Below are 18,641 nucleotides of genomic sequence, written 5' to 3' on the forward strand. Positions count from 1 at the left end.
TGAATCATAAGTGGAGCACATGCACTCAAACTGAACCTATAGAGAAGCCCTGCGATTCACCATATATCGTTTTGTTTATGTTAACATTTTTCTCTCTATCGATTTGTTACTGCATATTAAGTTGATGAGCTCACACACCGGTCTTTTCCACATCATTTAGACAAGCACTGTGTGCCAGAGCTCTTCTATAATGTCTTTAAGATTAGCAGCTCTTTAAAGGAGGCCAAAACCCATTCACATAAGGAGTCATTTACATTTCTCAGTGACTCAGTGGATGTTTGCAACAAGATGTAACAAACCAATCAATAGATATAGTGGTGAATTAAAAGCTGAGTGCATTACCAGCTCAACTAAGTGACTACAGTGAAACAAAATTGAACTTAGCATTATTAAATATCATATAGTTTATTCCCTGCTTCAGTTCCATTCCATCAGTCTGACAGTTTTGGCTAACCGTAAATAATAAGTAAAGTCTAAGCCAGAAATGAAAAATAACTGGAAAAAGATACAAGTTTGTGTAACAACTGAGTTAAAAGTAGAAAATCTACATGCTACTTTATATTGCACTATATCAGGTTTGATATGATGCACAATTTGTGACATGAAGTCTGAGTCAGAAAATAAACTACTGGATATTTAAAAGGAAGTCTGTGGACTTTATGACCACTAGCCGAGGTATGGAGGAATGTTTTTATTACTGGGTCCCCGTTTTGTTTGCAACTCATCCCCTACTAGCACACATGAGAACCGAGACAATACAAGCTCCTGCAGACAATTTCACACATTAATGTTATTTAATGAAAAATTCAGAATTCAGCTTTTACACCTCAAGGCCTCACACTAGACATTTTGGTAAGAACCACTGAATGAGGCATGTGATGTCTCTTTAAAAGTCACATTGGAGCCATTTTGCCACGAAAAAATAGAATATAAAGGCATCTGTTTTTCATGAGTTAAATCATCATCAAGTCCATTGTCCACAAATTCAGCCTGTTGTTGACTCCTAGTTTGTGGCCTGTTTTCCAGCCACACACTGGAGCTGCGGTACACAGCTGCTTGCCTGTGCAAAGCAGTGAAATAAAAGGATCTTTTCATACAGGTGAACTATCACTCGGTTCTCACAAATCAAATGCTTTGCTCTGCATGCCGACGATGTGCTCGCACAACATGTCATTGTTGATAAAACAACAACGCAGCAGTTCGTGTTTGAAAATCAGTGTCGCACAAACATATTTTTTTTATAAACCACAATGACTGACATTCACAGAAAATGTCAAAGCTGTCACAGGAATTTGCATGGTTGGTTTGTAATTACAATATTTTTAAATCATCACGCCACTGGAACTTTAGCAAAGAAATGCTGTGCGCACAAAAGAACACACACACACGAAACGGCAGGCCTGCGGGGATTGTATCACATGACCGTGGGCACAGCTGCACTATGGGATGCCCGTCTATTTTCTGCAGTTAATCGATCACATGAAGCCACTGGAGCTTGACTAGGAGTCAGTGGGCCAGAGAGGGATATAGACTGTATGAGTGTGTGTGTGTGTGTGTGTGTGTGTGTGTGTGTGTGTGTGTGCTGCGGTAATACATCTCTGTACTCCATTATCATCAAATTGCTCTACGACCACTCTAGAGCTCCATGAGCCTTCTGAGACAGTCTGAAGCTCCAAGGCTTTTTGTCATCTATTCATTCACACGCACACGCACACACACACACATTATATGCACTCATGCTCTTTCCCCTCACACACACACACACACACACACACATACACACGCCAAAGCGCACATTCTCCCACTGCGGGTATGCAACGGGGGGTCTCTAGAGGTTAGCTAATTTGGCCCACTGGTGCCTTAACCACATCCCCCTCGCTTCACTTCACTCCTCCCGCTCGCATGTCGCTCCAAACTTCCACTCTACTTCTAAAATATCCTGCTCACAAATCTACTCTTCCGCTCTCCTCTTAACATCATACAACTTTCATTAGGTGCAGACAGACTGATGGACCTAATTCCGAGCCAACCTTTGGCCCTCATCCCATACCCTCTTCCAGTTAAATCCCCTGGGATCTAAAGGGGTTTGGAGCAGCGGAATAGATACTGCTGTACTGTAGTGTATGCTGTATATATGCTGTGTGTGAATGTGTTTGACGCATGCGTGTGTGGTCTATAGTTCTTCAATATTTCTCTCCTACCGTCAGTAACTTTGTATGTATTCACCTTCTATTTTGCAGTTGCTCTAAAGAAAAGGTAGTTATTTCCACATTCTGCAGGTTGCTATCTGAGGTTGTTCCAATGTCTTTGTAAACATCAATCAGATATGTGATCTCATTTTGTTGGGAATAATTACAATTTTCATTCAATCAGTGATGTGTTTTATTCAGGTAGTTAGGCCTATGTATGAGTATTGAGAAATGTTATATATTAGAGTATGCTGTGGGTAGACCAAGTTAGACTTGTTATGAGAAAATGAGGATAAACTGTTCCAGCAATTGTCTTTTTTTAAAAATGAAATATTGTCTTTAGTAGGGAATACAAGTTGAAATGTTGCACATCTTCTCATATGAAGTCACATATTCCATATTGATGCACTGTAATGACAAAGAACGCCAGATACCTGTCTGATAGATATATACAGAGGAAAGATATTGAAAATTGGATACATTTACCAACAGGTCTTCCTATAGAACATGAAGGCTTTAATTGGAAAATTCAGCCCTGACTCAAATTTGAGCAAATTACATACATGTTTTAAGCTAGTATCTGTTGAAACTAAGATCTAAAGTATTCCACATTTGACTGAATCTGAATCACTGTATTCGTTTACTTTATACGCAGATGGTTGCTGTGGGAGATAGTATGTGGTACAGTAGAACATGTAAGTGTCAAATAAGCATGCTTAAACTGAAATGTGTCCACAATCTACAAGAAAAAAACATTATTTTCCCAGTGAGGTGTTGCCTCTGCACGATACAACAGGACAAAGAGGTCTGTTTATTGCAAGGTACACACTATTATTTTTCCCATATTTTTGATTCATGACATTTTTAATAGCATCAACAGGAAGTTGGCCCGTGTTGTGCTGCTCTGAAATGCAGCCAAGGCTAGACAGTGTACTGTATACCAATCCATAATGATCTGCAGAGATCTGTTGAGAAAACAGGAATGGATATAAATGACAAGGTGTGTATGTTTGTGAATTTGTGTGTGTGTGTGTGTGTGTGTGTGTGTGTGTGTGTGTGTGTGTGCGTGCAGGGGACTTTGCCGGAGCATAAAGGGGCTCAGTGCTCTCAGGGAGAAAGCCATAGCTCATGAGCACAGAATACTAATCCTGTTGCCACAGTCACCCTGAGCAATCCTTCACAGACACACACACACATGCAGTTTTGCTTCATTCATTTTGGGAAAAATCACAGTGACTGTACCGCACGGCACGCAATTACTCTTTGTCATCAACAGTGGCTTGTGTGCATTTTTCACTGTGTGTGCACTTGTTGTGTGTGTTGGTAGAGTTAAGGGTTATTAAAACACCTGTATGTACTGCTGTATGCCAACACAGTGTGAAAATAAACACCTCTCTCACCCATGCCGCTAAAGACACACACACACACACACACACACACACAGTTCTCTCTGCTCTAATTACCAGGAAGCAGATAGCTTGTTTATTATATGTGTGAAAACAGGCAGAGGTTGATGGAGGAGGAGGGAATTGAATTTGATGATTTTGTCGTTGAAGTTTCGTGCCTGTTGGCTTGAATTTAACTTAGAAATTTGTCATTAAGAACATGCATTAGTGTAACTAAATATTATGCAGTGATAACATCGGACTTAAACTTGTTTTTCATTTTGTGTTTGCGATGACCATGAATGCAGCTGATGCTGTCATTCCTGTGGAAAGCTCCCAGCATGCTGTCTTGTTAGAGACGCAGATGACTGAAACTTTGAGTCCATGAGACACTAATCAACAGGTACATTCATGTTTAGCACTTAAACTTTACTCCTAGAATATTTCTAACTCACGTTTGTTGCTTTTATGCCCTTAAGCAGGTAAAAAAGCTGGTTTTTAAATGCATCTAGAAACATAATGGTAATAGGATATTCGGACAGATTTTAATGTTCATAGGGATGTTACTTTTGATAAAATATCACTCTATTCTGGGACATTCACGACGCCCCATAGCACATCTTACATCATTGTATGAATAGAAACTGTGTGTTAAGTATCTGACAACCTAGAGACTTGGTCTAGCATTGGTCCCGGAACCACGACATGGTGTGTGATATGTCCCCACTAAGCTTGTTTATTCAATATGTGTGAAAACAGGCAGAGGTTGATGGAGGAGGGAATATTGAATTTGATGATTTTGTCGTTGAAGTTCGTGCCTGTTGGCTTGAATTTAACTTTAGAAATTTGTCATTAAGAACTGCATGTGTAATAAATACTAAGAGGATACATCATACTCTTTGTCATCAACAGTGGCTTGTGTGCATTTTTCACTGTGTGTGCACTTGTTGTGTGTGTTGGTAGAGTTAAGGGTTATTAAAACACCTGTATGTACTGCTGTATGCCAACACAGTGTGAAAATAAACACCTCTCTCACTCATGCCGCTAAAGACACACACACACACACACACACACACACACACAGTTCTCTCTGCTCTAATTACCAGGAAGCAGATAGTATTCCATGAGGAAGGGATGAGCTGCCTGTGTGTGTGTGTGTGTGCAGGTGTGTGTAGGTGTGTGTGTGTGTGTGTGTGTGTGTGTGTGTGACAGTGTTTTTGTAAGTGATGGACCACTGGCTTCTGCTCAATGCAAGGGTGATCTGGTCCCAAGAGTCCCAGCCAAATCCCAGTCCCCCCCCCATGCCTCCCTCCTTTAAAACACAATCCACACCATATATCTATGCTTAGGAGAATTCCCAATGACCGCTGTGTGTGTGTGTGTGTGTGTGTGTGTGTGTGTGTGTGTGTGTGTGTGTGTGTGTGTGTGTGTGTGTGTGTGTGTGTGTGTGTGCAGGGAGCATACCACAGGGAGGTGTGACTGTCAAGAGACTGAGGCAGGTGTCCTGCTACAAGACCTACTTGTGGGGTAATTTGACAATGGGCCATATACCTGAATCAAGACAGGTCCAGGAAGAGGAAATCTTATTCATAGTGATTTAGATGGCAATATTATGTGCAGACTTGCCCTAAACTGAATTATTTGTGCCTGCAATATGACATACAGGCAGGGATGTAGCTGAGCACATAATATAATAGAAAGGCTTAGATGCTGGTTTTTTTTTACACATTTTATAGCAGGAAAGTGTTTTATTATGTAGATTGGAGTTAAGATTTATTCACAAAATATGGTATTGGGCTATTAGAAAAATTAAAACAATTCAACTCTCTAGCTGATGAATGGCCCCTTCTTATTTACCGTAAGTCGGTAAAAAAACATAAAATAAAAGAGAAAGAAAAACACTGCAGTCGAGAACAAGTCTGGCTGCCCTCGCACTGCTGAATCCGAAACACTGCTGGTGGGTATTACAGCCGTGACCTGAATGAGTCGTGACAGCACAAAGCCAGACTGCACATGTATTGGAGGCAGTGGACATTTCAGCCACTTAAAAGGTCCAATAGAACATTTAGGAGGATCTATTGGCATAAATGGACTGTAATATTCATAGGTATGTTTTCATAACTAGTGTATAATCCCCTCAAAATAAGAATCATTGTGTTTTTGTTTCCTTGCAATGAGCCATTTCTATCTACAGAAGGAGCTGGTGCTCTTCTACTGTCACGTTGAACCGCCATGTTTCTACAGTTCTACAGTTAAAATAGGATTAGGTGGAAGATCACCTGGTAGAGCTTGCACCACATGTACTAAGGTTGGAGTCCTTACCCCAGAGGTCCAGTCCAACCTATGGCCCTTTGCTGCATGTCGTTCCATCTCTCTCTTCCCATGTCCCTTTCTATCTAAAGCTGTGAAACCCATTGATGCAATATCACAAAACATTGTGATATTATATTTTTCAATATTTTCTTACACCCCTATGTTTCTACCTATCTTGAGGTAACTTAACCTGGTTTGTTATATTTCAAATATTCTAATCTTCTGTAAAACAGCAAAGTCAGTTCAAGGTGGTTTAAAAGTTAAACTCTGCAGTATTAATACCTAAAACTACAAATCATACCATGATTACCAGAGTGGGAACATAGCAACATACAAACTTTACAGGAAAGCTTCCACTTTCAGCCACAGGTTAATGTGTGCAGGCCAACTAATTCAATTAAAGGAAAACAATGGCGGCTATGGCAGCATGATGGATGAGCCAGCACATAGAAGATGGTGTAATTTTCCCATGAAAGATTGATTAATGATTGAGAACAACGGTGTTGACTCCATACTCTATATAAAGATATTCCTTGCCCAAATGAGACGTCTTTACACCCTCTAACAGCTGATACTAGCTCGATAAGATTAGTTAAAAAGCTGCTGGTGAATGGGGCAGGAGTGATGGGGTGACACCCTAAGGTGCTCCATATCTTGGTCCAGATCATAACCCCTTATGCTCTATAGTTCTCAATCACCAGGAGAAAGAGGGCTTCATCCATCATGGTGACATATTCACTTCTATGCTACTAGTGCTGTGGACGGCAGGCATGCAGGCAACATGATCACATTAATGTCAGTACATAAGCACAAATGCTTGATCCCTCTTGATCCAACAGTACTGTAAGACTACATGCCAGCGTACTGTATAAAACTGTATCAAACGCAGTTTATAAACACATAAACATTGGATAACTATTTGATAAAGGCAAAACTTGTTTTCATCAGCATCACATCATTGTATGGATGAATCATAGTTTAGAATTGGCCCAGATCACAAAGCCAACACTACCAGTGTGTGCTTTGATCATCTACATCTTAATAGAACTATACACTACTCCAAGCCACTCTGTACTGTTTGCTCAATTATAGAATCAATTTCACCTCCTTTTAACAACATGAAAGAAAACAAAACGGAGAGTTCACGGCAATGCTAGCGGTTATGCAAGGCTATGTAGGCACGGCATTGCTTTGAGGTAAATGCTAACAACCTTTAGCGTAGCGTGTTAGCATGCTTACATGTACTTTATTAGTTCATGTTTAACCCTAAACATGGTTTCGCAGGTATCTGGTTATAAAACAAAGTGTTGGCAGTGAATGTCTGCACTAGGGATGGCAAGAGAACAGATACTTTGGTGCCAAAATTCTACGCTCCTTGTTTTCATGCAGTACCGTAGGTACCAAAGATGTCGAGGATGTCATTTTCCCGGACCTGACACTGCATTATATATGCCTACATGCATTGTAAATACAACAGGCGGAAGAATATGTTGAAGCCGGCGAGTGTAGCTGTACAGGTGATTTACTCTGGAAACTTCCGTGCACAGTGCTCCGTCGTCAACTCTCTCCTCCGTCTCTCTGTCACTGTGCTGTGTGTGTGTGTGTGTGTGTGCACACGCAGAAGTTCAGCCCCACCCACAGTGAAACACCGCCGTGTGCGGGGCTGAGCTGCTGCTTTGAGGCGAGTCAGAGAACGGTGGAGGCGCATACTCACCATGCAACAAAAGCCCAGCAAACAAAAAGCATATGAGTAATTTATTAATGAAATCCGTGCAGAAGATGTTCAGACAAGGAAAATAAACACTGAGCAGAGTACATTCCATTCAGGTAACTCAGGTAAAGCCTGCACTGGAGCAACAAACACTGCAGGACACTTTTAAAGGGAGAGAGAAATTATCTCTAGACAGTAACAAGACAAGATCCACAACATCAGGAAAGAGAGTTTGTTAGGCTATTTTATAGCCGACTTTGTTTATTGGTTATTCAATATATAATGGGTTACACTAATACTAATATATTAAGTACAATGCAGAGCTACTCATCTGTATTATTGAGGAAAATACAAGTATTGGATCAGGAGTATCAGCAGATATTAAATGGGCATTGGGGGCAAAAAAAAACGATTATCATGAATCGTGGAATTTTACTGGTATTGGTATTGACTACTACCACATTTCATGGCAGTCCATCCAATTGCTGTCAAAACATTTTACTCAAAACCACAAATGTGACATTTTGGCGCCAATAAAGGAAAAATCAGAGGATCCCCACCATCAGTAGGATACACTGTCTGGGAACCATGGATGTCTGTTATGAGTTGATACAAACAGATCAAAGGATTTTATCAGCTAGTGACGTTTCGAGCACAAGGCTCTCCCTCAGACCTCTGATACATACATTCACCATCTTAATTACCCAAAATCCATCTGATACACACACACACACACACACACACACACACACACACACACACACACACACACACACACACACACACGATCCATGGATGTCAAAAAAAAAAAAAACAAGATTTTGAGATATTACATAGAAGAACTTTGACCTGCGGGTGGCACTACAGAACTGGCTGTGCAGGTGTACTCTTTTGTACCTAGACCTAGTGAAGGATACATTGTGACTATTTTACCATTACCTTAGCCACATACAGCACTCTGGCTTTTCTATCCACACACGTAGAGACATTTTTCTGGCATAAAGCATGCAGCAAATCTGCCTCTGATCTAATCTTTCCATTGAAGGTATTTACCAGAACACAGACAGTATGGACAGAACTACAAATGCAGACAAAATCATTTCCGTTTCAGGACCGAAGGGGGGTTTGGTGATTGCTTTCAAACTGACTATCATGTCTGGAGGAACATATAAAAACCCTTAATTACAAGGCACCTAATAAACGCGGTGAATAATCACTGTCACACATTTTCTTTCAGTTATTAATACCCGCATGTGTTAAAACAGTAAGGGTAATTTTTCTGGCACAACACAAACAAACAGGCGGAGGAGTCTGGCGGAAAATCAACCACCAGCTGAATTTCTCGTTACTGGTTTGCTTGGGCTAAAAGAAAATGAAGGTTTTTGAAGCGGGAGGGAGGGAAAGGTAGCGCAGAGATCAATACAATGAAAATGTTACCATGGTGAGGAGAAGAAAATTAGTGAAAATGAGAAGGTGATACACAGGGGTATATTTGTTTGATTCCATGTCAGTTATGATGTGTGTCTGTGTTAGGGCTGATGGCATGGGGGGGTTTGATTGACAGGAGAACCAGGGGATCTAACGTTTTTCTTTCTTTTTTGTATTTCTAAAAGATCTGATATTCAGTCACCATCTCAGAAGCTCAAAAAGTTAATGTGTGTGTTTGTGTGAGTGCGTGCACATGTTTGTGTGATTAAATGCAGTTTCTGAGACTTGCATCATGAGCAGGGAAGTTACAGAAAATGTGAAGAATTTGGCCATAGTGCTCTACTGCATGAATGTGCTGAATGCTGGTCATCTATGTATTTATGCATTGTAGTTCATGTGCAAGTGCAATGTTTTAGAATTAACAAGACACAGCTAAGTAAAAGCCTTTTTTATTGTTCTGAATGTTATTTAGAAGGCTGGGTAAGGATGTTCTTCCCAATTTGTGTAAATTTCCTGAAACCGAAAATCTGGCAGTCAAGCCTGCCATGCACATTGGCCAGATGTACAATATAATAAACTTATATGGCATGGAATTAGCAGCTTGTCCAATACAAAAGAGTTCTGCTTCAGAACTTATTTAACATGCCAGAGTGATGTTGTAAAGACAGATACACGTGCACACAACGTGATGTGATGTCTAACCATGCCAAATATATGCAGGGACAGATACTTTCACTAAGTGAATAAGTGCAACAGAAACAGCAAATTTGTTTTATATAGCATAATACAGATTGCATTGCCCCATAATACCCAATTTATATGGAAATGAGACTATATTTGTTTAACTGTGTATTACAAAGATATGTGATTTAAATCTGTTTAGTGAAATACATTCATATATTTGATGGACAAATACCAAGGACCTCTTGCTAAAATAAAAAATATACATATACAAAATATAATGTCACAATACAGACTCCACAGAGCAAACCTTCATTAAGCTTACTTCTTCATTTACATTACTTTAAAAAAATAAAAAAGATCTCTTTCTCCTCTAACAGGGAGGATGTAGGACAAACAGATTGCTGCACAGAGAAATGATGTCTCTTAAGGTCATCTAATGCCATGCGAAGTGTAATTTGGTCACTGTACCTGTAATACCCATAATAAAGATACACTATCCTCAAGAAAACCCTCCCTCAGAGAGCCCTGCAGAGGGTTTTTCAGACACAGAAATAATACAATGAGCTTAGTCAAGGTCAGTTGGTATAATAGACTATTGTCCATCACAGCCACAGTCACAATTGGAAGATAAAGCCTGTGCTGAGCATAGTCCAGAAAAAATGTGCGTTTTTTATAGTCCATCCAGTTTTCAGGCAAAAACACATTCCAGATAAAAAAAAGTGTATTATTTGCTAATTGCTATTTGTAAAGATTAATTATGCGTCATTAAAATCTTCAGAAAACAAAAGATTACCTTGCGATGAGGGGTATTGTTAACAATAATCACATGTACAGCTGCACTAACAATGATCGTCCACGTACAGTGCATGCACAGCAATGGACACATTATTCGGATTAACCCCCTGCCCTATGGGGGTATTTTCTCATCAGTATTCAGAGGGTGGTTTTTTAATTTGAGAACATGACTTATTGATTTCACGTTCAGATTCTTAATGCTTTCCCTCAAATCCCTGCCCTCACACTTAAAAAGCCTCTATAACACAGCGGCCTCCCGTCGATGTGCTAGACGGGAAAACAACGTCACTTTCATGGTTAAGGACCGAGTTTAGTGGATCCCTGGCCAACATGGACCGCCAATGTAAAGCACCTCAGGTTTTATATCTGAATGGTGGAACGGAAGCATATTGCATTAACTTAAAAAATGACTCTGTGTTTCTGAATTAACAAGATATCTCCAGCACTCTCTCCATGCCCAGGGCCGGCTCTCAGCCCCCCTGAGCCTAACACATATCCTGTATCCAACCAGTTTGAACACAAGCACAGCAAATCTGAGCGCAAGAAGCGGCTTTTTGAGTGCAAGGGAAAGCATTAAGACTCTGAATATGAAATCAATAAGTCATGTTATCAAACTTAAGAAAAACCACGTTCTTGAATAAAAATAGGGAAATACCCCCATACTGCCCATGTCTCTGGATCTTTGGATCTTTCTTGCTTATTCGAAATGATCTAGATCAAATGTAAAAATGGTTAGCCTCTGTATCGAGCACAGCGTATTTCCACTCAAGTGAAGAGTCAAGTGGCACCTGTAAATCAATGAGTCTTCTGAAGTGCTCGACCTCGGAAAAGTGAATGTACTATGGGAAATGACATTCCAAAACATAAGGGCACGATTTATGCAGTAGTTACAAAGTAAGTTAACAAATCAATATAACAAAGGAACATAAAACACCTTCTTTTTTTACTTGTGATGTATGTTTGTCCTGCTTTTAGATTCCTGTCATTTTATCTCTGGTGATACAATACGTATCACGATAAAGGGGGTACGATTCAATATAATGCAATGCTTTGGGGGAGATGGGGAGACAGAGAAATGGGGATGGAAAAAGCAATCATTTAAGCTTTGTTTTCTCAGAGTCTCTGACTCAGCGAAGGCGTTGGTGTTTGTCTTTTGGTGTATAGAGAAGGGGGACAGGATAGAGGCAAGATTTTGGCTCTCACTCTGACAGCGCGATGTTGGGTTTACAGTAATTCTGATGTTTTAGGGTAATTAGGCCATAGGGGAATTGTTTGGAAGAAAACAGTTTTCTACACACAAAGGCTTGCCCACACTTATCCAGGCTAATCAAGGGCCTCCGCGGTTCACAGCGGTCTTTATGAGTGACGAGTAATCCTTCGTACAGTAGGGTGACCAGCCGCTAACCAATATGTATGCAAAATCAATGTCTTTGAGGTGAGACGTAGAAAAGCCAACACAGCTTCCAGGCAACTGGCATAAGTTTAGTATCATCCTGACGCTTGGCATCAATTTACACAGCAGCGATATCCGTTTGGCTTTTGTCTTTGTGCATCAGTCCAAGTGAAACTGGTAAAAGACTCTCTCTTCCTCCATCCTCCTACGCCATGACTCTTCCTCTATCCCTCCCTTTCTCCCTTTCTTAGTATATTAGATGATAAAATCCCCCCCTGCTTTTTGAATCCAGAGAACGTTAACCTTCCCGTCAGCTAGGTAAGACACTCCCTGGAGTTCTCAGTATGTGTGTTAGTGTGTTGTTGAAGGCAGGCCAAGTGTTGCAATAAGAATAAGTCCTAATTAGTGCTGTTCACTCTGCAAACATGTCTATAATCCCCCCAAAGGAACATTTTTATGTAATACAGTGAACTATAAGACAAAGTGCAGTGTCTCTCCGTATATCTAAGTTCACTTAGTCTAATACGGTTACATTAAAGTAAATACTCTGGTGGCAGAGATTAGCTGAAATGGTTAAGATAGCTTTAGCACAAGCACTTGTCCATATCTGTACGGACACTTATGTATGTTGCTTACACACACACACACACACACACACACACACACAAATGTATGCAGATGCACACATGCCCATTTGTTATTGTGCAAAGGAATTGCTGCTGCGTGTTCAATTCATTGACGTATGAATGACCTTGTGCATGTTATGTGTGCATTGTTGTCAAATGTGATCTCATCCTAGCATTGTCAACAGATGGTTTCTCTCTCTCTCTCTCTCTCTCTCACACACACACACACACACACACACACAATAATGTGCAGCATGGAAACTGAAGTCCTACGAGCCACACCTCTTGGCCACATGGGGGAATCTCTAAAATATAGATCAGAGAGCTGAATTTCTGACAGCCATTTACAAATCTTTTGATGGAAGGTTTAAAGGGCCCCCTTTGAACTGCTTCGTTTTTTAATTAAAAGGCCAACAAACAAAATTCAAATAATAAATTCTCTGTCAAGCAGAGGCTTGCAACCTCCCTGAGGTGGTATCAAAAGCCAGGATAACAAGGCAAACTTTTCTTGTCTATTTCATACTGCACGCTGGGTACACAAGTAAACAACTGTTTATATATGTGGTTGTATGCCTGTGCTTGTTTAACATAATCCTACCTTGTCGGACATCTCTGGGTGCTATGGCGATTGCTTCATTGGAATGCAGCTCAGTGACACAGCAGTCGTCTGGAACCAGCGAACCATTGCTGAAGCTGTGGGGTGTCTCCGGGAGCAACGGAATAGGTGGTGCCATGATGTTGTGGTTCGGACAGATACATCCTGTCTGGGTCATCCCACAACCGTCTCCGTCAGAAACCTCCTGGTCTCCATTGTGACCTGTGCGTAAACACTCCTCAAACCATCTGCAGAGCACGCCGCAGGTAAACTGACTGGAGTTCTCATTGTTAATGAGTAACACCTCTACCAGTCTCAGCTCCAGCAATTCCTTAGTTACCTGAGGCTCATCTGCAGATGGATGTCTCGTTAGACATAGTTGGACAAAGTTCTTATCAAACTGTAGGAAGGAGTATGGTCCATCTGAGTTGGACTGACTGCCACAAAGATCAATGACTTCCTGATCCCTGGCAGTGGCTGTCTGTAATTGAAGGGGACAGCTTTGATTGGCCAGGTGGTGGTCAAGGGAAAGGAGCATGGGGGAGTGTGTCCGGCAAATGATAGGGTGGCGGGTGAAGCGGAGGTAGAGGGAGTACTTGGTGGGATCTGGGTTTTCCAGGGACCAGGAACAGCCAGGCGCCCTGGAGGGAAAGAGCTCCCTTAGGGAGAAAGAGCCATAGAGCACCCCAGCTACCAGGCTGGAGCATGGTGAGGAGATGGGCGAGGGGGCCCCTTCTGCCCCGGTGCTGGGGACGCCATCGGCAACCCCATAGGCAGCCTCAGCCAGGGCAGAGAGAGGAGCTAGAGCGAGGGCAGACACGGCAGCCAGGGCCCCAGCCACAGCCAGGAGAGAGGACAGCACAGACAGACACACCCCACCAGCAGTGTTCATCCTATGACATTCGTCCTGCAGGGGAAGAGAGAAGAGAGGAGGGTGGGGGGGGAGAGAGGAGGATGGGGGGAGAGAGGGGGCTCAACATTAGACACATCAGACAATATCTTCAAACACAACCTGACAAAACTAACACGACACAAACAAAATTAACGTATCAATATTCCCGTCAAGAACAAAGAATCATGTCTGGTTGAAAATATGTCTGCCTTGCCTCAGAGTATAAAATAACCAAGTTTATGGCAGCAGTTCTCATAAAGTTCTTCTTCAAACGCCCGCACACACATACACTGTCAAAAGAAACACACAAACACACCCCTGCTGGGCTGGATTAAAAGGGTTGATGACTTGGCTGTTGAGACATGCACTGTGGGGCATGCTCTACCCTTTCCTGCTGATATGTGCACACAAACACACAGGCACTTGCACACACACGTACAGACGCACACCATCGCCTGCTGAGCAGCTCCCCCAAGGCTCTGGCAAACTATTACCATCACCGACACAGTGAGGGTCCGCCAACAGCCTGATTTTGACTCACACAATACAAACACAAAAAAAATAAAAAAAATAAAAAAAACCCATATACAGCATATAGTGTTTTAGTATTTTCCCTGCTAAACTACTTCAATACCCACTACATTTTTGTACACAGTGTGTGTCTGCTCCATCACCTGAGATTTTCAAGTGGTTCTGTATAAACGCAGGTTGAAGAGGATATGTGGGAGATGGGAAATGTTGGCACCACTCTACCACTAACCTTATAGCATGATACCCAGACAACTTTCTCTGCAATATCACCGTGCAACAAATGCCTCTCTGCAACCCAGAATTCTAACCCAGAGACACAACTTTATACTGTAATACAAGAAATGCTTAGCAAAACCAATGCCTGACCTATTTGTGTCCAAAATAAATTTAAGACATGACAACCTGTTGTTGTGGACAGGCCGGCTAAAGTTTATTTATTTTTGTTTTTTGAGTGCAATCAGCTCCTTAGATAGCAAAGTATCTGGACAGCTAACATCACGTTAACTATCATCAATGCTACTATTGTGTAGTCAAGTTCTTGTCATATAAAGAATTAAAAATGCATGCAGGTTTAAATTTCTTTAAAAAAAAGTATTAGGAATTCCTAATCAGGTAAAATAACGTTACAACACAGATGCTAAGACAGTTAATTTATCATTAGCTATTTGGTCTGCCCAGTTTGTTTAAATCTACAACAGCGCTGCTATATTTTTACATTGAGTTACCTTTGATTAACATAAAACAGTAAAAGCCTTGTTAACAAATGAAGGGATTCTGTGCAAAGAAATACTAGAGTGCTTCTATTTTTAAATGGATACAACCACAGAAGCTATAATTTTTTGATTAAGGTTAAATGTGTGATAAAATAGCATTAGAGTGAAGTACGCTACTGTAGTGCTGCAGAGACGCACTGGCCTACAAATCTTGCTCTCTAGATGTATGAACACAATTAGATTTGAATAGTGTTTTTCCACTGAAAATGATTCTTTTGAAGCGAATCAGATCATTGCCACTAATAGTAAATCATATCGCAATCGTAATATTTGTCAAAAAAACAAGGTTTTTTTTTAACCACTCTGTTTCGCGTTCGTCACTCGGAAACCATAGGTGACACGCCGAAGCTTGAAATAAAGAAAGAAGAAGCAAAACACTTGTGGATTGCTGTCAAACTAACATACTGCTTTGGACAGGCCATGCTGTTTCCTTTTACATTTCCCAAAATCTGACAGCAAACAGACACCACACCGCTTTCTCCTTTCCTCACCTGCTTTAATCAAATAGGTCTCCCTGGTAGCACCGACCAAGGTTATTTAACATGTGACGCAACTGAAAAAAAACGAAGCACGTGTGTGACTTTCGAGCAAGTACTCCACTTCCCTAAGGCCTAGGTTAATGAAACACAGCAGTGGCCTGCACTTCACAGGATTTATGTAAGTCTTTTGAGGCTCTCCAGCATTGGCCACATAGTCCACGGGGCCTGGGTAAGAGGCTAGGAACTGTGCTTACTTCACCATGTCAAGAGGTGACCCCCCACAGCGGTTGGACAGTAAGAGGCACTTGGGCTTACATGAGGGAGCTGTTAATGAGAGCTAGAAACACATGAAAGGCAGACAGATGATGGAGGGGGGTGCCAAAACAGGAGAGATGGAGGAGGAGATGCTGGAGGGAGCAGGGCATTAGAATTAGAATTATGAAAATATGTGCATTATTTGCATCATTCACCATGAAAAATAAAAAAAATCTTCTTTAGGTTTTAGGCATTCTGCTGATGATGACTCAGAATGATGTTACAGTGCATAAAATGTTTTGGGGTTTTTTGATGGACACAGACATTCAATTTTGCAGATATTAAATCTGTTTCTCTGAGGTCAGGGGAAGGTCTCTGTAACCACAAGTTCACCTGCTGTGCAGAATAAATAGTAGAGTATATTTAGAGTGGAATAGTATTGCACGGCTGCTAATTTGGCTGGAATATGGAGAAAAGTCTTTCCTTCTTATTTATTTTTCTCAGCAAACTGGGTGAAAGTGTGGGGGCATGTTTGTGAAGCAAAACCAGCTGGTAGAGAAGAAGACAATAAGATATATGTGCACCTGTGCACGAAAAATACTACCGTAACCCAGACCACAAACACTGGACAACATAAAGCCATTGTGTGTGTTTACTTTGGGAGATGGCAGTAGTGTGAGACAAGTAACCATAGAAACATCCTATATGTCCTGACCTGGAAATGTGTTTCTTTTCTGCTTTCTATTTTCATTTACTCCCTCCGCTGCCACCGTTTGGATTGCGTTGTCTTCCGCAGGATTCTCGCATGCGACTCTTCACGCGGAACACGGGACATAAAGTTTTTTTTTTTTTTTTTTTTAAAGCGCTGGCTCTGTCTGCGGTGACACTTTGACAAATGCATGGCACAGTTGGGCTGAGGGAAGGCTAATGTAGCATGTTGTGAAAATATGCTAAAGGACATCATGCTGTCTGGCATATGATGGGGTTATAGACTGTCACTTGAACACGCTCTCGTACTTTCAAACAAAATAGGCTGTGATATAACATCCATACAGACTGCGCTACAGCCTGTGACACATGTTCCGCTAACAATGTCACTGAACTGTTAAATCCAGATATTCAATATGAATGAAATGCTATATTCTATAGTATAGTAATATGACAAATAGCATTTCTGTTTTCCCATTGGAACTCTGAATCGGGAGATGCATATAGATAGCATATCTTTACCTTAAAAACAAATCTAACACTTTTTCATTAAACATTTATCTAATCTCAGACCTATCAAAAGTGAAGATAGATAGCATTATAGGCCAAACCATGCAGAGGTAAATCCTTACCCACATTTTACGGATGAAAAGAAGTCAAAAGCGTTAAGCAAATTGTTTTTGGGACAATGAACAATGAATATTCATAGACCCACGGTCTGTGCAAGAGTAGACCCTAAAGTGCTGTCTTCATGAGGCCATTCTGTCCCACTTCACTCTAAAACAGCACTTTACTGTGGGCACCCATAAATATTCATTAGCTTTGATGTCTTCCTTCCCCCTTCCACCTTGACATTAATGTTATCACCAAGGATGGCAAAATATGTATATCCCTCATTCCCTGTCTCTCTCTTCATTCTTTAATTCAGTGAAGTGACAATATGACTCATCCGATTTTTGTCTTCACTGTAGAACTCGTGCAAATATGTACTCATGCTAATATCACAGCACTAAAAGTATCACTGTCCCCAAATAAGGGATTATTTCTTTAAATATTTATGATACATTACAATAGCATCAAGTTTTAATGACTGCTCAAAAAGTTTCTAAGTGTTATAGTTCCAAAGAAACTTTGCAAAACTTTGTTGCAAGACAACCACACTGATTTTTGAGGCAAAGTCCTCTTGCAACAAAACTTGTAAAAAAAAAAAAATGTGACCTCGCTCTGCTCAACATTTATTCAGCATTTCGAATAGATTCTGGGATAAAAGAATGCGTATGTTTGTTACTGCTACACTGTACACTCTCCCCGATGGTAAAAGCAAATGGGAACGATCACCAATTATACTACTCTCCATGTGCCTGTCTCTGGAATCCCCACAGTCTTGGCAGAAATGCTGAAAGGCTTCAACAGTTGCAGTTCTAGCTGCTCTGAACTGCCACTGTAATGCCTCGTAAAACCACAAAGAGCCACACTCGAAATGACTGAAATATAAAAATACCCACTGACATTGTTTAAGGATCTCATCCTTTTGAGAAAATAAATGCACTGCTGAACTCGTACTGTTGATATTCAATGTGTTACTCCCACATTAGACACCTAATACTTGTTTATTACAACCATAATTTATCCCTGGTGGATTCTTGTCTTGCAATAAACCAAAAAACTCTGTTTAGTTTGGTGACAATTAAGAAGTCCCTATCACTCCAGGCTAGAAAACATTTGTTACAAAAGGGTCTTTTAAAATAACAAAATACAAACTTTGTAATGACAAAAAGTCAGTATTTGCTGTCAAAGGAAACTGTCACTATTATTCAAAAATCTTTAGAAAAATTTGCTGTGCTCAGACTTTTTCCCCATAGAGGCAACATGTATGACTACTTA

The 18,641-nt window shown here is 40.8% G+C and overlaps 1 protein-coding gene across 23 annotated transcripts in view; it reads right to left on the minus strand.

The window, feature by feature from the left end:
• Positions 1-18,641, minus strand: part of adgrb2 (adhesion G protein-coupled receptor B2) — a 212,352-nt gene that overhangs the window by 132,487 nt on the left and 61,224 nt on the right. For all 23 annotated transcript variants that reach the window (XR_007882303.1, XR_007882301.1, XR_007882302.1 and 20 more), the window contains exon 2: positions 13,123-14,026. Coding sequence is in view for 20 of the 23 variants with exons in the window: in XM_051390074.1 (XP_051246034.1) it covers positions 13,123-14,011 (889 nt within the window). In the remaining 3 variants the exon portion in view is untranslated. The remainder of the gene's footprint in view (positions 1-13,122; positions 14,027-18,641) is intronic.

The sequence above is a fragment of the Dicentrarchus labrax genome, unplaced genomic scaffold, assembly GCF_905237075.1.
Source record: "Dicentrarchus labrax unplaced genomic scaffold, dlabrax2021, whole genome shotgun sequence".
Taxonomy (NCBI): domain Eukaryota; kingdom Metazoa; phylum Chordata; class Actinopteri; family Moronidae; genus Dicentrarchus; species Dicentrarchus labrax.